General features: G+C 37.8%; 1 protein-coding gene across 2 annotated transcripts in view; it reads right to left on the bottom strand.

Annotated features, from left to right (window-relative positions):
- The window catches only part of LOC141491322 (E3 SUMO-protein ligase RanBP2-like), a 69,167-nt gene extending 50,348 nt beyond the window's left edge, over positions 1-18,819 (bottom strand). For both annotated transcript variants that reach the window (XM_074192149.1, XM_074192148.1), the window contains exons 1-2: positions 18,715-18,819; positions 1,885-1,952 (exon numbers count right to left, since the gene is read on the bottom strand). In XM_074192149.1, the coding sequence (XP_074048250.1) occupies positions 1,885-1,952; positions 18,715-18,786 (140 nt within the window). In that variant the 5' untranslated portion in view covers positions 18,787-18,819. The remainder of the gene's footprint in view (positions 1-1,884; positions 1,953-18,714) is intronic.
- Positions 18,820-20,691: the final 1,872 nt, after the last annotated feature.

The raw sequence follows: 20,691 nt of genomic DNA on the forward strand, positions 1-20,691 counted from the left end.
AGTAAGGAAACCAAGGAAAACATACATAACAACAATCTAAGTGAAAAGAACAAAAACACTTAGCAGTGTAATTAGAAGGATCAAACCTAGTCCCAGAATAGAGATCATAAAATGTACCTCACTCCTTTCTTGCAGAGATGGGGGGGGGGGGGGTGGGGAGAGAATAGGACTATGGATATGGAACCCATAGGGATATGCTGTCATTTTCCATTGATGTGTTGGTTAATTTTTTTTTTACGTTCTTGCAAGGCAATGGGGTTAAGTGACTTGCCCAAGGCCACACAGCTAGGTAATTATTAAGTGTCTGAGGCCAGACTTGAACTCAGGTACTCCTGATACCAGGGCCAGTGCTCTATCCACTGTGCCACCTAGCCACCCCTGCAATGGTTAATTTTGCTGAACATGTCTTTCTTTCCTTTCTTTATTATTGTTAAATAGAAAGTTTGCTGGGAAAGGGGGAACGCTATACTCACAAATGAGCATGATAAAAAAGATCATAAAAACTCTTATAAAAAAAAATTTTAATAGACATGAAACAGCCTATCTAATCTCAATTAGAGTGCAGAGGCACTAGCAGCCAAATCAGCTGCTCATAGGATCTCCTCCCACTTAATTCTTGGTTCTCTATGATGTTCTAGGACAAGTCTTCTTAATCTTAATGTCATGGACCCATATGGGAGTAAATCCTATAAATCCCTCCTCAGAATAATTTAATTTGTTTTGTTTTTAATGGAGGAAATGCTATATTTTCAGTTTGAGGTTAGTGAAAATGAAGATGTGGCGGGTCCCCCAATTCAGAAAACTTGTTCTAGATGGTTTAATAAGTTGTACCTGAAACATAGCTGCATTATATTTGAAGTACATGCTTTATTTTACACTAAGCCAAAATAAAATGTAGAAGAAAGTAATATCAACCAAAACAATGACCAAATGTGAGCCAGCAAAGTACGTAGAAATTCTACTTAGTAAGTCCTAAGAGTAATAACTCTCTTTTACTATGGCCTTATGAGAAGTGACATTCATTAGCACAATAATGGAAACCACTAAAAAGGTGAACCAGGATGGTGAGTCTGAAGAGTTGGATATTACAAAGTGGTTTATTTGTAATATTCTGGATCGAATATGTCCATTCCAATTAAGATAATCTACCATATGCTATTAACTATATTTCTGTTAGTAATATAGCACAAACTGAAATTACCTCTAGAAAAGAATTTTCTTTTTTCTTTTTTTTTTAGGTTTTTGCAAGGCAAATGGGGTTAAGTGGCTTGCCCAAGGCCACACAGCTAGGTAATTATTAAGTGTCTGAGGTCGGATTTGAACCCAGGTACTCCTGACTCCAAAGCTGATGCTTTATCCACTACGCCACCTAGCCACCCCTAGAAAAGAATTTTCAAAGACTACCCAAATATAAAAATGTTAAATATAGTTGAATTTATCTAAATTGTTACTGCAATGTTCAATTTTAAATGTCACCACTATTATTTTTCACTATAAATTCACTAAATTTAGATACAATGGAATATTTTCAATCATTACAAATAAAACAGTTAAAAATAAAATCCAATCTATTCATAACAGTTAAATAGCATTTCAGTTCATTAAATATTTTATTTTAAAAGCTTATCATATGTACTATGTAGAGTACCAAATTTCAACAATTTGATGACTTCAGGGTCATCACTGCTAACATTAATCCCTCCTGAGTAAAGGAGATAGAGGTTAGAAGGAATCATGTCATTTTTAACAATCCAAGAAGTTGTTCATGAACATACAAATAATAATCCTATGATGAAACAGATATTTAAAGCAATTAAAAATATGACCAGGTACCTTTTGTAAAAACTTAAAATATTCTCATATTTTATAAAAATGTTACTTTACCTTTTAGCAAGATCATATTCCTTAGCTTCATAATATAGCTTAGCAAAAAGAAATCCTTTCATTGACTTCTGAAAAAGGGGAAAAAAAGCATTTAAAGTATTACTGTCAAAAAAATAAAATAAAGTATTACTGTCTGCACTGCATATTAGAATTTATTTTTTCCTTCAAAAAATGTCAATGACTTCCCCCAAAAAATTTTAGTAAAATAATTTTTCCCATCTTTTAATAATCTATGCAAAAAGAATATCATTTTATAACAATATATATTTGAAGTTATTACAGAGCATGAAAAGTCCAGCATTCTTAAAATCAAAATATCATCTTTAACCCCACATCCTTAAGAAAAACAGTACTGGTTAGAGAAAAATAAAGATGAAGAAGAGATTTAGCTTTTCAACTTAACTTTTAAACAAAACAAGTGCTAAGTTCTTTTTATATGTATGCTGAATTAAAATAAGGTAGAAACAGAACATACCTAGTCCAGGGAATCTTTTCTAGAATGACAAACTACCTAGGGCAGAAGTTCTTAATCTAGGGTTCCATGAACTTTTTGTGCTTTGACAGCTATATTTAAACACAATAAGTTCCCTAAAAAGGTTAAGAGGGAAAGGGAAAATTGAAAAGGCAGCTTATATTTGGTGATGTCCTGGGTGGAAACATAATCTATACTCCCACAACTCCTATCATAACTAAAGAGCAACTAATTAAATGGTCAGGTACAAGTGAGAAGAATAGAAAGAGATCCACAATTCTAGTCAATTTGGTCATGGTGCTTCTCCCTCCCCCCCCATTTTCTATTGAACCCCCCCATTTTCTATTGAACCCTGCAGTATCTCTTCTGAGCTTTAGAGATAGGCCAGAGATATCTTGTATGTATCAGTGAATCCTCCAGGTAGTTTTTTTTTTAAGCTAAACAACTACAATTCCTCCTATAAATCCTTCTATGAAACTGACTCAAGACATTTTGGTTGTCCTCCTTTAGGCCAGTTGACTGATATCTTTTGTAACATACACTCAGAACTGAGCATAATGATGCAAGCCTTTGGGGCAAGAACTCACCATATGACAAAAACAGGTGGAGAAATTGTAAAGATTTGTCAGAAAGTAAACATAGATCAAAATTTCACATCAGATAAGATCAAAATGAGTACATGATTTGGACCTAAAAGGGAGATCTCTTAAGTAAATTAAGAAAGAGTTTAGGACTAAACAATATAGAGGTGATCGAGGGAAATAAAATGAACAATTTTGATAAGATGAAAATTAAAAAGGTTTGCCATGAACAAATAAAGCCAAAATTGGGAAGAAAACAAGAACCAAGGAAAAATTTTACAGCAAATTTTTCTCATAAAGTTCTTATATCAAGGAGTTGGGGAATCAAAGGAAGAAACGAGAGAGAATACAATATTCAATTTTTTTTATTTTTAATTAATGTTAATAATGCTTTAAATGCAATTGGGCAATATTTAACAAAATAAAGAAATCCTTCCAAAAATTCCACTTAGGCTACAATATAAACACTGTTACATTAATAATATTCCATAGATACTGGGATTAAAGGCTGTAGGAAGCAAAACAATATTTTTCCCCTCATGGTAAAATATGTAAAATATATTATTTAAATATTTAATTTATAACTTATTAATTTTTATTAATTTTATTAATTTGAAATTTTAATTTATTAATTTGAATATTTGACAATATTATCTCACGCAAATTTACGTTAATTCTATTTCCATAAAACTGAACACTATGATAAATCTTTAAAGCTACTTAAATATTATGAGATGTAATATAAGATTTAAGGGGTAGGGTGGGGTTATAAGTTAATGGGGTTAAGTGACATATCCAAAGTCACACAGCTAGTCTAAAGTCATATTTGAACTCAGGTCCTCCTGACTCCAAGGTAGCGCTATTATATTCACTATGCCACCTACCTACCCTGAAATACAAGATTTAAGTCACATAGTCATATTCAAAGTGATTTATTCAGAGACTACTCACCAAAACACAACATTATTCTTATAGAAGGAAACGATATAATGTATGGGGTTTGAATTGTAGTCTCAAATAGATGCTTGCTGTAACATACATTCTTACTATTTTTTCCTAAAACAGAGAAATTACTGACCACTCCTTGACATACTGAGGTCAGATAAAAAAAAAAACTTGATCATTTTAACCCAACTCCTCTCATTTTATAGAGGAATAAACTAGAGCTCAGGGAAATTAAGAGACTTGTCCAGGGAAATTAAGAGACTTGCAATCAGAGGTTAATGATGATCAATGAGATACACAAGAAGTTGCAGAAAATGATTCCTAGGTTCCCAAAAAATGTCCCCTGAATTACATATAAAAATATTCACTTTTAAAAATTTGAGTTCCATATTCTCTCCTTCCCTGCTTCCCCACCACCTGATTGAGAAGAGCAATTTGCTATCAATTATACATGTGTAGTCAGGCAAAACACATTTCTATGTTAGCCATGTTGTGAAAGAAAGCTCAGACAAAAAAAATAAAAACAAAGTAAAGAAAAAGCATGTTTTAAATCTGCATTCAGACTTTTATCAGTTTTTTTTTCTCTAGATATAGACAGCATTTTTCAACATGTCATTCACAATTGTGTTGGAGCACTGTATTGCTAAGTCATTCACAGTTGTTCAACAAACAATATTGTTGTTACTGTATACAATGTTCTCTTGGTTCTGTTCTTTTTACTTTGTATCAGTACATTCAAGTTTTTCTGAGTATCCTGGAAAGCAATTTGGGATTATGCCCAAAGGACAACAAAAATGTGCATACCTTTTGACCCAGCAATACCACTACTGGGATCTATACCCTGAAGAGATGATTAAAATAAAAAAGAGTAAAAATATCACTTGTACAAGAATATTTATAGCAGCCCTATTTGTGGTGGCAAAAAATTGGAAATTAAGTGAATGTCCTTCAATTGGGGAATGGCTTGGCAAACTGTGGTATATATATGTCATGGAAACTATTGTTCTATTAGAATCCAGGGAAGCCTGGAGAGATTTGCATGAACTGATGCTAAGCAAGATGACCAGAACCCAGAAAAACATTGTACACCTTTAACAGAAACATGGGGGGTGATGATCAACCCTGATGGACTTGCTCATTCCTTCAGTGCAACAACTAGGGACAATTTTGAACTATCTGCAATGGAGAATACCATCTGTATCCAGAGAAAGAATTATGGACTTTGAACAAAGAGTATTACCGTGAAATTGGGGGGTAAGCATTTTATTATGATGTAATTTTATTATCTCATACTTTATATTTCTTCCTTAAGGATATGATTTCTCTATCATCACATTCAACTGAGATCAATCTACAACATGGAACCAATGCAAATATTAACAGAACACCCTTCTGGGGGGGGGGGCGAGAGAAGCAAGAAGGGGGGGGAAATTGTAAAACTCAAAATAAGTAAAATCTTTCTTAAAAAAAACTATTGTAACTAAAAAAAAGTTTTTCTGACTATTAAAAAATATTGTAATTTCATTACTTATTAGAGAAATGCAAATCAAAGCTTCTCTAAGGTACCACCTCACCTCTCAGACTGGCCAATATGACCAGAAAGGACAATGATCATTGCTGGAAAGGTTGTGAGAAATCTGGGACGCTATTACACTGCTGGTGGAACTGTGAACTCATCCAACCTTTCTGGAGAGAAATTTGGAAATACACTCAAAGGGCAATAAAAATGTGCATACCCTTTGATCCGGCAATACCACTATTAGGTCTATACCCTGAAGAGTTGATGAAAAAGGGTAAAAAACATCACTTGTTACAAAAATATTCATAGCAGTCCTGTTTGTGGTGGCAAAGAATTGGAAATCAAGTAAATGTCCTTCATTTGGGGAATGGCTTAGCAAACTGTGGTATATGTATGTCATGGAACACTATTGTTCTATTAGAAACCAGGAGGGTCAGGATTTCAGGGAAGCCTGGAGGGATTTTGCATGAATTGATGCTGAGTGAGATGAGCAGAACCAGAAAAACACTGTACACCCTGACAGCAACATGGGGGCAATGATCAACCTTGATGGACTTTCTCATTCCATCAGTGCAACAATCAGGGACAATTTTGGGCTGTCTGCAATGGAGAATATTATCTGTATCCAAAGAAAGAATTGTGGAGTTTGAACAAAGTTCAAGGACTATTCCCTTTAATTTGGGGGGGGGGAGGTTAATTTATTGTCTGATCTTATACTTTTTGTTTCATCCTTAAGGATATGATTTCTCTCTCTCATCACACTCAATTTGGATCAACGTACAACATGGAAACAACGTAAAGACTGACAAATTGCTTTTTGTGGGGGGGAGAAGTAAGATTGGGGGAAAATTCGTAAAACTCAAAATAAATAAAATCTTTAACAAAAAAAATATTGTAATTCAACAATCTCATTTCACCCTGGCATGGCAGGAATTCTGAGTTCAGTAGGCTAAACTGAGAGAATGTCTGTGGTAAGTTTAGCATTATTTGGTGAAAACTGAGAGCAGTCTAGAAACAAAGATATCAGCTCTGTTACTCTGAAACCAGATTAAAATGTAATTGGGAAATATTTAACAAAGGAAATAAAAATATAATAAAACATGGATAATATTACATTTTTAAAATTAAAGCTGCAGGGTTCTTTATGTAAGGATTGGAGGGCATGGCCTCCACAGTTCTATTTGAGTTTGACAACACTGGTCTAGAAGGGGTGGAATCTGAGGAAAGAAACTAGAACAATCTAATTCTAACTGGCTATCAGAGGCTGTAATTGAATGAAAACCTATTTTAAAAAATAAATTTCTCCTGTACCCCAACAATTCCCAGCAGTAGTTCATACCTTTCAAAATAAATAAGGATAGTAATAGTGATGCTTTTAGGGAGGAAGAATTATTTCACCACAGAATAGTTCAAGATATTCTTAGTGTCATACTAAATCCCTTCTCTCTACTCAGTCACCACTCTAATTTGGATCTTCATCACCTCTTATCTGAACCATTTGCAATGGCCAATTCAAACTAAGAAATAGACCATTAAAAGAATTGCTATAGATGTAGAAACGCTATATACTCTACTGAGTTGAATTTATGGATAAGTTCATAATTGAAGACATTACAAAAAAAAAAAAGATCATCCCAAAGAAACAAATTTTTAAAATGAAATTAAACAAAAGATAAAGGCTCTGGGAGGAAAGAATTGGAAAAAATTAAAAAGCTTAGAACAGAAAGTGTTAAATCTTACCCCAAGAAACAGGCTCCCTGAAAATTCAAATTAAACCAAACTGAAATCCCTGACTTCATAAAGTAACATGAATATTACAAAATCAAATGCCTGAGAAAAAGGCAAAAAATATAAAATGTTATGCCACCCAAAAAATTACCTTGAAACAGATTCAAGAGAAACTAATAATCATTCAAATATCAGTTTTTTAAAACTTCAAAGTATTTCAAAAAATCAAAAATGGAAATTATCATATATTAGCTATATTAGAATCAAAGGGCAAAAATAAAAGTAGAAAGAATACATTGATTACATCCCAGGAATAACATAACCTTCAGAATCACTTAAGACCTTGCAGCTTCTATTATAAATGAGAAGAGATTTTAGAATAGAATATTCCAAAAGACTAAAGATATAGATATACAACTGAAAATAACATCCTGCAAACATAGCAAAATCCATCGGGGAAAAAAAAATGAACCTTCAATGAAATAGAGGACCTTTAAACCCTGCGGCTGAAAAAAACCAGAGTTATGCAAAAAATTTAAAATGCAAACAAGAAATCAAGAAATACCTAGAAAGTTTAACCTTACCTGAGCATTTGGAAGAGATTATATGAAGTGCTAACATGCTGCTCAGAGGAAGAAAACTTTACAAAAAATGGATGCAGAAAATTATATGTACATATGAATGGAAGAAAACTTTACAATTACCTGTCCATATGAATGGAAAAATAAATAAAATTAAAAATAAAAAAGTATAGGACTACCTGAATGCTATGATCAAAAAGAGGCACTAACTTTATATTTCAAAAAATTATAAAGGAAAACTGTCTCCATTTCTTACATCCAAAGAATAAAGTAGAAAGTTAAAGAATTCAATCATCACTTCCTGAAAGAAATCCCAGGACTAACATAACCAAATTTTGGAGTCCCTAGGTCAAGGAGAAACTTCAAGCAGTCAGAAAGAAATAATTCAAGTATTGTGGAACCACAGGATCGCAGAAGATATAGAAACTTCCACGTTAAAGAAGCAGAGTGCCTAGAATATATTTCAAAAGACAAAGGAGCTAGAATTACAACCCAAGAATCAATCACACAGCAAAACTGAGCTATCCCTTTTACATTGTGACTTTCTCCATCAAGGTTTCACAGATCAGCATAATAAATTAAATAGGATTTTGGGGGAGTTTCGTGGAAGCCACAGTTGACATAAGAAAGTCAGCAAATGACACAGAAAAAGTTTAGAAACTTGGAAATTCATAAAATATATGTTTGTATTCTATAATATCATCTCATATTTTACATTACTGTATTGTAAACAAACACCCATTTAAAAAAAAGAAAAAATCAAACTTCACTGGTATGAAGGGGGGGGGTCAAAAGATTTTACACAAATTTTCCAAATAGTAGGGGGTATTGTACTTTTAACTCCTATGATATGAAAGGACCAACTATAATCCTTCAGGAGAAAAAAAAGGTCATTTAATAAACTGAGGACTTTCAAGCATTCTTGATAAAAAGATCCAAGTTAAATAAAAAAATCTGACATTCAAACATAAAACTCAATAAAAACATAAGGGAAACATGAAAGAATAATCATAAGGGTCTCATAAAATTAAGCTGTTAAAAATATTATTATATGGGATGATGATACAAATGTAACTCCTAAGAACTTTATTGTTATTAGGACAGTTAAAAGGAATTGACATAGGTAATGGGCATGGATATGAGAGTTGATTAAGATGGAATGAGCACAAAAAAAATTAAGGCTGAGAAAGAGAAATGCACTAGGATGAGGGGAAAGAGATGTAGAATGGGGAAATTTTTCTCAAAAGGCATGCAAGGAAGAGCTAGCAGATGGCAAAATAGAGTTAATGGCAAGCAATATTTCAACCATATTCTCATCAGAAACTGTTCAAAGAGGAAAGGATATACATATATAAAATAGAAATGCAACTTAACCCAATGGGGAAATAGGGAGGGAGAAGGAGATAAGAAAAAGAGACTCTAGAGAAGCATGGAATGAATTACAGGATCTAATGCTAAGCAAATGGAACAGAACCAAGAGAACACTCTACACATTAGCAACACTGTGTGTGTATCAACCCTGATGGATGCAACTCCTCTCAGCAGTTCAGAGAGCAAAGACAACCCTATTATAACAGCTAACCCCATCCGGACGAAGGGAAGAAAAACAAAACAAAAAAAAATCTTTCAGAATCTGAGGAACATTTCATTCACTTTTTAAAAAATTTCTCTTTATTTATTTCCAACCGTATGGTTTTCTTTCTTTTTTTTTCCCTTAATCCTAATTCTTTATGTCTCTGTAAACATGTTTAATACAAATATGAATGTAAAATTTTCATCTATTTGCTGCTGAGGGGAGGGGGTATGGGAAGGGTAGAAGGAAATTATGCATACGGATAAATGTTGAAAAACTTTCATTAGCATGTATCTGAAAAAATAAAGTATCAATTAAAAAAGAAAAAGATGGGGAGGGAAAAAAAAGAATAAGGGAGGCAGTGGTTAGAAATAAAAATACAGACTTCTCAGGAGTGATAGAATAAAAAGAGATAAGAAAGAGAAGAAAAATGAAATGGGAACAAGTTAAAAGGAAATATAATACCAAGGCAGAGATGGTGTCAAATAAAACAAATATCAAATTGAAACTTTAGGTCCAAAAAGAAGGATTTAATAAAATAAAAAAAAGGTAAAAACGGAGGAAACTAAGCAGATGTCTATCAACAGAGGTACAGATAAACAAACTGTCATATATGAATGTACTAGAACAATGGTGCATCATTAGAAAATATCAGAAAAGCATTTTCAGAGCATCCTAGGAAGATTTGTATGAATTGATGGCAATACTGTAATGAACAGACCCAGAAGAACAATGAATACAATAATAATAGGATACATGGGGGCAGCTCTGTGGCACTTAAGTCAGACACTTAATACTTAATTGTGTTACCCTGGGCATGTCACTAAACCTCACTGCCTTGCAAAAAAAATAGGGTACAGAAAATCAACTAAGAAAGACTTAAGAACTGATTATAATGGGGCAACTAGGTGGCACAGTGAATAGAGCACCAGCCCTGAAGTCAGAAGGACCTGAGTTCAAATCCTGTATCAGACACATAATAATTACTTAGCTGTGTGACCTTGGGCAAGACACTTAACCTCACTGCCTTGAAAACAAACTCAAAAAACACACTGATCATACTGCAATAACCAATCACAACTCCAGAGCATAATGAATCTTGGTAGTCACATTTTGACAGTGTTGATGAACTCAGTGTTGGTGATGGTAAATTCAAAGTACAGAAAGAAACAAAAATTCTCACAATGTAATTTATTTTATCTGACTTGTTATAAGGGTTTTTTGCTTGTTTCTTGAAAAGGGAATTAGATACTAACAATAATAATGCCAAAAAAAAAAAAAAGAAAAATAAAGGCAGTCACTGAAATTGTGTTTTTTTTGTAGTTAACTGTTCAGAACAAGAAGAAATTCAAAAAAAGGACTATTTGTAAAGTATTAATTGAAGTTAATATAGCATTCCTCCCACCCCAAAAATTAAGATGCAGGGAATAAGTTCCTATGCTACCATATTTTCATAAAGCATTCCTTTTGCCCTACTTTACCAGATAGACTCAGAATAACATGCCTAACAACTTAGATCACTAATCAGTCATTCAAGATGATGTTGGATATGGAGCTACCTGATAATTACTGTCAAAAGTATGACCCCAAGGAGGCAGGGGCATAAGCTCTGTGGTCAGATACTAAGAAGGTTATAGTTGAAAAGTTGAGCCTTAAGTAGCTGGGGAAGAGGTTTAGGAAACATCCTGCTTATATCCTATTCCTGATCATCCTTGCATCATTACTAGTTTTGTGATCCTGGGGTTTGATCCTCCAGAAAAGGAAAGATGTCTGATTACTTTACAAGAGGACTGCCCTTAGAGGAGGCCAGGACTATTAATCAGGAACCTGAGTTTTCTTCATAACAACAATTATGCACCATGGAGCTTGTGAATATTCTCCTAGATGACATACTGTAAATTTGACCTTCTGACTGGTTTTTCCTGCCACATGAAACCTATGAGAAACTCTGAGAATTGTGTGGAACCACTGGATAGATACTCTGTCCCAAAGATGGCTACAAGAATGAAATCTACCATCATGGCAAGGGAACTGACATCTGTGCCTGTAGGTGGTTTCTGGCCAGCTTATGCACATGATCTCAGAATGAGCCGTCAATGGTCTAACTTCAAGGTGGAAGATGAGGAAAGACTACAGAGCAAGCCCTAGAGCATCATTTTTCCAATGACTTTCCAATAACTGTGCCTTTCTTCCCTCCAGGAATTCATGGTAGCAATATGGACAGGCTTGGCTGTGGATCAAGTAGCCCTAAGCACCTGCTAGAATATTTCCTGAGGGACCTCAATAAGAAGGAGAGACCTCAACTGATCTTCAACCAGTGACAGCTGTTCTTTCCACCTATTCAGACTGGGTAAAGGACAAGCCTCTTCCAAAACCTGTCTCCTGGTCCATTTACTAGACTATGAGGAAGAAGAAGAGAGACAGGACCCAGAAATTTCCTTGCTTGAAAGTCCAGGTTCCCTAATCAGAAGGCTTCGGTCAACTCAGTCACCCCAGGCTCTAGCCACAAGCTTTCATCCCTTGTGAAGGGGACTAATTCTTTGCTCCCATCTCTAATGTTCAGGATTATAGAATTTGAATGGAAAGGAAAAGGGACTAGGAAAAAATAATGTTGATTCAGATCTTTACTGCTTTCATACATGACAAATGCAAACTAAATCATACTGAACAGTGGGTAGGAAAAAAACTCATATATCAACCCCCCCCCCCAAAGTAACACTGAAGACCACCCTATAAGGCACCTAATAAATGGGAAGAATCCTTTTTTTACTACTGACTACAAATAACTGATCACCTCCTACCAAGGCATACAGAGCACATACTTAAAATATTGCAGTTAAAGGTACTTTTCTCTTCCTAAAGAATATATCCAAGATATGGTTCAAAGCATGCAACACTCAACCAATAGATTAACCAAAACTATTTCTTTTGATAAAAGTTGAAATAAATAGTATTTTCAAAAGAAAATGGAATATATCAATAAAAACTAAAATGCTAAATAAAAACTGAAGGGCCCAAGGGGACACTTTTTAAATTGTAATTAAAAGTCAGTCAAATATCAAAAATAAACAGATGGCTAAATAGATGTTGAAAAACAGGATTTGCTTTTCTGGACCATCAAAGTACCAGAACAAGCAGTAACTTGGCAAGGGACAGAGTGCATAGATCATGAAGACAAGGAAGAACAAGTTCAACAAAAATGCCTTGCTGACCTGATCAAAAGGATTTTCTATTTAAATTTGAGATGGAATAAAACATCCAAACAAAACTAAAAAAACAAAAAACAAAAAACAAAACAGAGCCTTAAGGAAAACAGTAGCTCTGAAAGAGAAAAGTCACAAAAGTAAAAATAGGTAATTGCAATTCAAGAGAAAAACCAAGAGGGTTATATGAAAAATCCAGTTTAAATAATCAAATGACCTTGAAATTAGCACACAGGGAAAGGTTAGAATAGGGATGGAAATCAGGGCAGTACTTTGACAAAGGCTGAGTATGCCTTGTCGAAAATAAACACACTTTCATTGACCTTCCTTCATTTCAATATTCTTTCCTTTAGAAAAGGTACAGTGACATCAGAGGTGATAGCTTGACTTTCTCTCAATTAGGTTTAAGAGAGACAAAGCTGCAGAGTCTCACACTCTCTTCCAGAATAACCAAAGTTCACTGGCATGACAAAAGTCAGGATACCCAACAATGATCTGAGATGCAGCAGATGACCTTGGAAGCTTTGCTGCAAGACCAAGATCTAAGAGCTCCATAGTGGCTGCGTTTTAACTTGCCTCCATGGCCATTGGAACAAACTGTTCACGTTCACCCATTCTGCCAGGAGAAATCCTCACCTGCTTAGAATAAACATCCCCCAACTCACTAATGGGTTTAGCCTGCTGTATTATCCACAGTTTTACTGGGGTGTGACCGTTGACCATGACCTCTTGGAGCCATAGGTGAAAAGTAGGTGAAGTTGGACATCAGGGAGAATGAGAAGTCCTGAAAAGAGCTCAGCAAACCCTCCCATCAGAGGGGCTAGTACTCCTTAAAGACCCCACATACTCCAGGCAGCTAGGTGTACAGTGCTGGGAAGATGGGAGAGAGCTGGATCTGGATCAAAGAATTCCAGATTCAAATCCAGTCTCAGACACTAATGAACTGTGTGACTAAACAAATCAGTTAACCTCTGTTTGCCTCAATTTCCTTAACTATAAAATGGGGATAATAACAGCATCAGCTTCCTCCCAGGGTTGTTGTACCTAATAGGTGCTATAAAAATGCTTATTCCCATCTGTCTCTCCACTTCCCCCTATTAAAACCAAGTGCAAACAAACAAGTTCTAATAGAAGTGGTGGACGAATAGTATTATATGCTAAGCAGGCATAAGATTTCATGGAAATCCATGAATTTTAAGGTAGAAGCAGGGTGCAACTATTTAGAAGACATACATTGGTTTTAAATGCATTAATGTTATCACTGTGTCAATGTGATACACTGGGCAGAACACTGGATTTGGGATTAAACTGAATTTCAGCTCTGTTACTTGTATGGTCTTGGGCAAGTCAGTTAACCCAAATGACCTCTAAGGTTCCTTCTGGCTTTAAAATCTATAATCCTATAATGTGATCACTTCAAAGACCTCATTTAGCTCTAAATTCTTTGATGGGGAGTAAAGAGTTAATGAGAACAATTTCAACTATTTTAACATTTACCAGCACTTAAGAAATTTTTTTGTGTGCCTTGATGAAAATTTCATGTCCAAAAAATAATAACTACAAAAGTTAACTGTTCCTCTGAATTCTGGTTTTTTCTTAATTAGCTAAGAATGTGGAAGTGCCAGGAACCTTGAAAGTGATTGTATATAAATACATTCAAAATAACCAGATGGATGACTGGGTATAGAAATCACATCAAATATTAAGAAAATATTTCTAAAAAATTCAAAGACTATGTAAAAATAGATCATGGGTTCAAAAACAAATCAAATTTAAAAACTTAAAAAAAAGACTACACAAAATTATTCCAATATAGAACAACTTGGAACAAAAAACTAATCAAACCTAATGTGATGACACAGGGGATCCTTCCAATGAGATTTTTTTTTAAGATAGGTATTTAAGATTTAGAGTAGTACAGAATCAGAACCAAGGAGTATGGGATTCTCAGTGATCAAGTCTAACTATATATCCAAGGGAAAGAAAAGACTGATTATTGAGCTTCTCTTTGACTAACTCCAATAAAGGGGAACCCACTACTTCCTGAAGGAAAGGACATACCACAGAGAATCAGTACAAAAGTGACAGAAATTCTGCAAGAATATAAGGCCCAAATGAACCACAGTGGCCAAAGAATTGGAAAACAAAGACTTTTTTAAAGCTTTAGTCTTTACCTGAAGTAAGCAGACTATCATTTACAGATGTTAGAGAGAATGTACAAATAAAGTATTTGTAATACTCACTCCCTTTCTGCCTGCTCAGTATAGTGCAGACAGAGGAGTGCCAGACTCAATAAGAGAATCACAGTCCATATACCAGCTCTGCCATTACTACTTATGGAACTGTAAATTACTGTGGATCTCAGAATTTTAACTAGATAAGTAATCCTACCAAAACTCTAAAAAGGATTATCCAATTATTTGTAAGCATACAGAAAAATGGTTTTCCCAAGTAGTCATCAAAGTTCAATAAAAACAACTAATATTAAATTCTTTTTAATAGGATATCTAGATCTCTATTATCAAAAAATGCTATAGACATTACATAATTTAAATTCAGCAAGGCATATAACAAATGTGAGATTTGAAGGTGAGGTAGAAAAGTGTGAACTGAATGCTGTATATCACTATCCCCAAATAAAAGTTCCAGTGGGGTGTCATATTTATTTTTTAACATCAGAAGAACCAGAATTTAAGAATGTCTTGAAGGACCCTGCCAAAAAAAAAAATAGTTGGATGAAAATTATTTTTTAAAGTAAATTATATTTTTGAATCAGGGGACACATCAGGTCCTACTGTTATCAACTTAAAAGACATAAAAAGTATTTGAAGATAAAAACAAAACAGGATTAGAGAATGATCCAAAGACATCTTAGAACAGATTGTTAAGAGGTGGAAAGGATCTTAAAACATAGAAGATTAAGTGACTTATCCTGAGATAATGTGGTATTTGTACATTTAGGAATCAGAAAGGGATTGGATTCAAATTTTGCTTCTAACCTTTCAGCTGTGTGGGCAAGTCACTGAAGTTCTTTGGGATTCAATTTTCTCATTGGGGAATTGGGCATAATATTCATAATACTTATCTTATATGATTGTTTTAAAACTTAAATAAATATTAGAGCTACAGAATGATATGATAAAATATAGTCAGGGCAGCTAGATGGTACAGTGCATAGAAAACTGACCATGGAATCAAGAGGACCCCGAGTTCAAATCCAGCCTCAGACACAATAATTACCTAACTGTGACCTTTGGGCAAGACACTTAACCCCACGGCCTTGCAAAAATCTAGGGGAGGGGTGGCTAGGTGGTGTAGTGGATAAAGCACAGGCCTTGGAGTCAGAAGTACCTGGGTTCAAATCTGGTCTCAGACACTTAATAATTACCTAGTTGTGTGGCCTTGGGCAAGTCACTTAACCCCATTTGCCTTGCAAAAACCTTAAAAAAAAAACCTAGAGGAGTGGGGTCTCAGTTGAAGCTTACTTTGAACTAAGGATATTTAACTTGGAGATTATTACACAACTGCCATCAAGTTTTTTAAATTAGAAAAAGTATTGTCTTTTATGAGGTTTTGGAATGAACAGCATAACAGATCAAAGTATTGCATTTTCTCAAAAACAGTCTAAGAATGTTCATCTATTTAGCTAAAAATAGATATCTGGCAATATCTTTCTTACCAAGAAACTTCCTAATTGGGAATGTATCCTCCAGAGACCCTAGACAGGTTAATCCTAAGTAAACCATGCAGGATATTATGGAGCAGCAGCAGCAGTCATTCTGCAGTCATTCTTTTGTCCACAGAAGAATCAAATCCAAACTAGAACAGGGGAAACTTGGCATCTGGTCTTGATACTAAGTAATTTTCTTCTGAGTAATTCTAATTCCTTTACACTAAAGTGTTATTTTTGAATTCATATATATATTAACATCAGGTATGATTGTGATATCATCTCTAAGAGGACCAAAAGGACATCACCACGTTATGGTCAAGTTACAGTGTATCCAACTATGGCCGATACAAACCAAGCTTGAAATGCTCTACCACAGGTTGAGCACAAAAAATCCATATGAACATTTGGGATGGGTTCTCTAGGGTTTTCTTTTGAGTTATTTCAATTCTGCTTTGTTCAAAGAGCAAGGCACCTTCTCTGATGAGGGTAGGCCATGTTGGGGATGCTGTGCCAGTGTCTCCCATACATGCAATCAATTTCAAAGTGTCCTTGGATCACTTTTTCTGACCACCATGTGAGGACATACTCTGGGTAAATTCTCCATAATTTTTGTCTTTTAGGCAAACGTACAATTGGCATTTGTCATCAGATATATAAGAGACCCAGCAAGGCAGGAAAACACAGGCAACAAAAATTCAGGAGTTTGGAAATCAATTAACTTTATAAGATGGTAAAAAGTAGAATATCCAGGGTCAAGGTCCCCTGGGACTTGTTCCAAAGAGGTAGAATAAAGGGAAATTTTTTAAAACAAAGTGTAGGTGGTGTAGTGGATAGAGCAGTGACCCTGGAGTCAGGAGTACCTGAGTTCAAATCTGACCTGAGACACTTAATAATAATTACCTAGCTGTGTGGTGGTCTTGGGCAAGCTACTTAACCCCACTGCCTTGCAAAAATAAAAATAATATGTAAAACAAAGTGAGATCTTTTACAAATTTGAAAGATGAATATTACTCCCACTGCTGCAGAGAGCAGAGCTAGTATAAATAAAAGGGAGACTAGTAGTTTCTGTTCAATAAAAGAGCTTCTGAAAAATGAGATGGACTACCTCCTCCTCACCATTAAGACATGTTCAAAGAGAAACAGGGCAACAATTTATCAGTGATACTGAGCCTCTTGGGGAGAAGGACCACTTCTGAGCAAAGTTTAGAGTAAGCAATTAAGAAATATCTGTTATAATGAAATGAATTTCCTAATTAGGTAGCAAGTTGGACTAGGTAAACCTCTCAGCTCCTTTTAAATTCCAAGATTACATGCTGGAAAGAGATTACTGAAATGACTGGCCATAATTTACAATCAAGCAATAAGGAAACTAGCTGATAGAATGCCTGAAGTAGGTGGTTAAAAGGCCGTGGGTCACAATGAGGACAAAGTAAATCAGTTCCAATGGTTTGATGACAGAGAGCAGGTAAGTAAAAAGCATAAGTCCAGAGGGTCAAGACTGAGATGGGTTATTGTAAGTGATTAAGACTTCTCTTGTACTCCAGGCATGTGACAGAAGGGCTAAACAGTAAAAAAACCCCAAATATCCCCGAAGGTGCCACACCCCCAAAATGGTCCTTTCCTAAGTCAAACTATGAAAGCAGATGACTTCATTTATATTTCCTTTTCTTTGGAGCCCTCTTCCCCAAACCCCCCCCCCAGAAAACTACTTTGGGGTGGGGGGCAATCCTTCTCCTGTTCCCAAAATAAAATTTTGCAATTAACCTATCAAATCTGTCCAGACAGATAAGCCCAGTTAACTGTTAGGACAACATCTGTTTAAAGTTCATCCCCAGGACCAGAAGCGACTGAGCCACAAGGTGGCTTCTAGCTTTTCAAAGGCTGAATTTCAGTGGAAATGTGCTTTTTCTATCCAACGACAGCTCCGCACCTGCGGCCGCGCCAGCCCCGAGAGCCCCGGGTCGGGGCAGCCCGGCTCCGAGACTGTGTATGAGGCATTTCAAACCCGTCCATCCACACGCGAAGGCGGGGTGAGGGGAGCGGCTGGGGCGGCTCGGCCAGCCTCCGGGGGAGCCTCGGCTTCCCCGTCTGTAAACGGGAGAGCTGCTCCTGCCGTCTCTCCAGACCCCTTCCGGGATCTAAAGGAAGACCCCCAGGCTGGGGCAGCCCCCGGACTGAGGCGGCCCTGGAGAGTGCGAGCGAGCGTCTGAAAGCGCGCCAGCCCGGCTGCGGCCCTGGCCCGGCTGCGGCCCTGGCCCGCCCCTGCCCGGGAGCCGGCGCCGCGGAGGGCGGGCGGGGCCCCGGAGGAGCAGCAGATGGGCGGGGCGGGGGCCCCGGCCCCGGCCCCGGCCCCGCGCGGGAAGGGCCGGCCGGAGGGCAAGGTCAGAGCGGGGGAGGGGTGACAGCGGCGGCGCTCCCCCCGCCCCGGGCCGCCTGCGCGCGCCTCCCCGCCCGCCCTCGTGGGCGGCGCGCGGGCGGCCGGCGGCTCAACGGAGCGGCCCGGGGGGGGGGGGGGCGCGGGGGAGGGGGCCGAGGCCGGGCAGCCCGGCGCTCACCTCGCGGGGGGAGGGGGCGGAGCCCTGCACCGAGGCGATGTACCGCTCCACCTCGGCCTTGCTGCGCCTCATCGCCCCGGTCGCGCAGTCGCTGGGGCCTCCGCAGTCCGGCTCGGGGGAGCCCGCGGCGTTCTCCCGACGTCTCCGGGCCGCTGGCGCCTCCAACTCAGTGACGCCGCCGCCGTCGCCGGGGCCTAAACAGCGGGCTCACGTCACCTGCGTGTTGCGTCAGCGCCGCGCGCCGCGCGCCGCCGCCGTGACGCCAGCGATCCCGCCGGGGAATCCCGCCCCGAGGGACTAATGGACTTCCAGCGACCGCACTCGGGGGGCGGGATCCGCCGGGGCCCGCCACCAAGGGGGCGCGCCCCCGGCCTCGGCCGCTCCGGGCCCCACCCGGGCCAGCCGGCCTCGCGCGGGGCGGGGCGGGGCGGGGCGGGGCGGGGCGGGGCGGGGCCTGCCTCCGGAGCGCCTTCACCCCCGGCCGGGGAACCGGGAAGGCCACGCCGCGGTCACGCACGATGACTTCCCACTCCGGGGCTCGCCTTCTCCGGCTGCGGGAGAGCCGGGGAACCTGGAACTCGGGCTTTTTCAAAAAATTCAGTGTAAAGACTGACAAATTGCCTTCGGGGGGGGGGGGGGGAGTAAGATGGAAAATTGTAAAACTCAAAATAAATAAATAGATTCAGGGGGAAAATTGTACAGCGCTGAAGAAATCAATAAGGAAATTCAGGCGGGAAAATTGTAAAACAAAATAAAGTCAGGGGAAAATTATAAAACTAAGTAAATTCCAGGGGAAAAACTGTAAACTCAAATAAGTAAATTCAGGGGAAAATTGTAAAATTCAAAATAAATGAATGAAATGAATAAAATTTTTAAAAATTGAAACTTAAAAAATTGTAACGGGGCGGCTGGATGGTGCCGAAAGCACTGGCCCCGGACTCAGGAGGATCTGAGTTCAAATCCGTCCCCAGACCAATAATAATTACCCAACTGCGTGGCTTTGGGCAAGCCACTTCACCCCACTGCCTTGCAAAAAAACTAAAAAAACAAAATGTAACTAGGAAAATTTTAATTAAATATATTTTTAAGAAGAAACGCAATATGGAGCTGTCAATATGACAGGACTAGTCTTGCCCATCCTACCTTCATCTTTAAACTGTATTTTATTTAGCTGACATATGAGAGAGTGTTAAAGAGCTTTACAAATAGCCCGTTTGATCTTCTAAATAACCCCAACAGGTCGATGCAATTATTAATTGCAAACAAAAGGGAAGGGACTTCCCCAGGATCACAGAGACATTAAATTCCTGGGCCTGTGATTTGTTGGAGAATTCCAGTTGTACTTGTAGAAAAGCAGGCCTTTAGTCCATCCCAGAGAGAGTGACTTGGGGAGATACTTTGTAGAGTTAACTGGAGGGAAGGGTCCTAGTCAGTGTAGCTTGCTACAGTGAAAGCACTAAGCCCTGCATTCAGGGACTGGGGGGAAGGGGCAGAGAATAAACAGTAAGAACCTATTATGAACTGAGAAGGTATAATATCCATTGCAGGAATTATTAAAATCAAAAAATATTAAGTCCCTATTGTGGGTTAGGCGCTGAGAGTGCAGAAACAAAAATGTAACCTATCCTGCCCTCAATGAGCTTACTACATTCTATTAATGAAGACAGCACATACAAGGAAGCTTTGAATGAGAGGCCAAGGGAAATAAAGATCTGTTCTTATACAAAGTATTTACAAAGTAGATATTTTGATAGAAAGGAATTTTTTGTTTTTTAGTTTTTGCAAGGCAATGGGGTTAAGTGACTTGCCCAAGGCCACGCAGCTAGGTAATTATTATGTGTCTGAGGTCGGACTTGAACTCAAGTACTCCTGACTCCAGGGTCTGTGCTCTATCCACTGCACCACCTAGCTACCCCACAAATGAAATTTTGATTGGTGCAATAGTGGCCTCTTTAAACTTTTTTTAGCATCATATTA

Source organism: Macrotis lagotis, chromosome 6 (genome assembly GCF_037893015.1).
Source record: "Macrotis lagotis isolate mMagLag1 chromosome 6, bilby.v1.9.chrom.fasta, whole genome shotgun sequence".
Classification (NCBI taxonomy): Eukaryota; Metazoa; Chordata; class Mammalia; order Peramelemorphia; family Peramelidae; genus Macrotis; species Macrotis lagotis.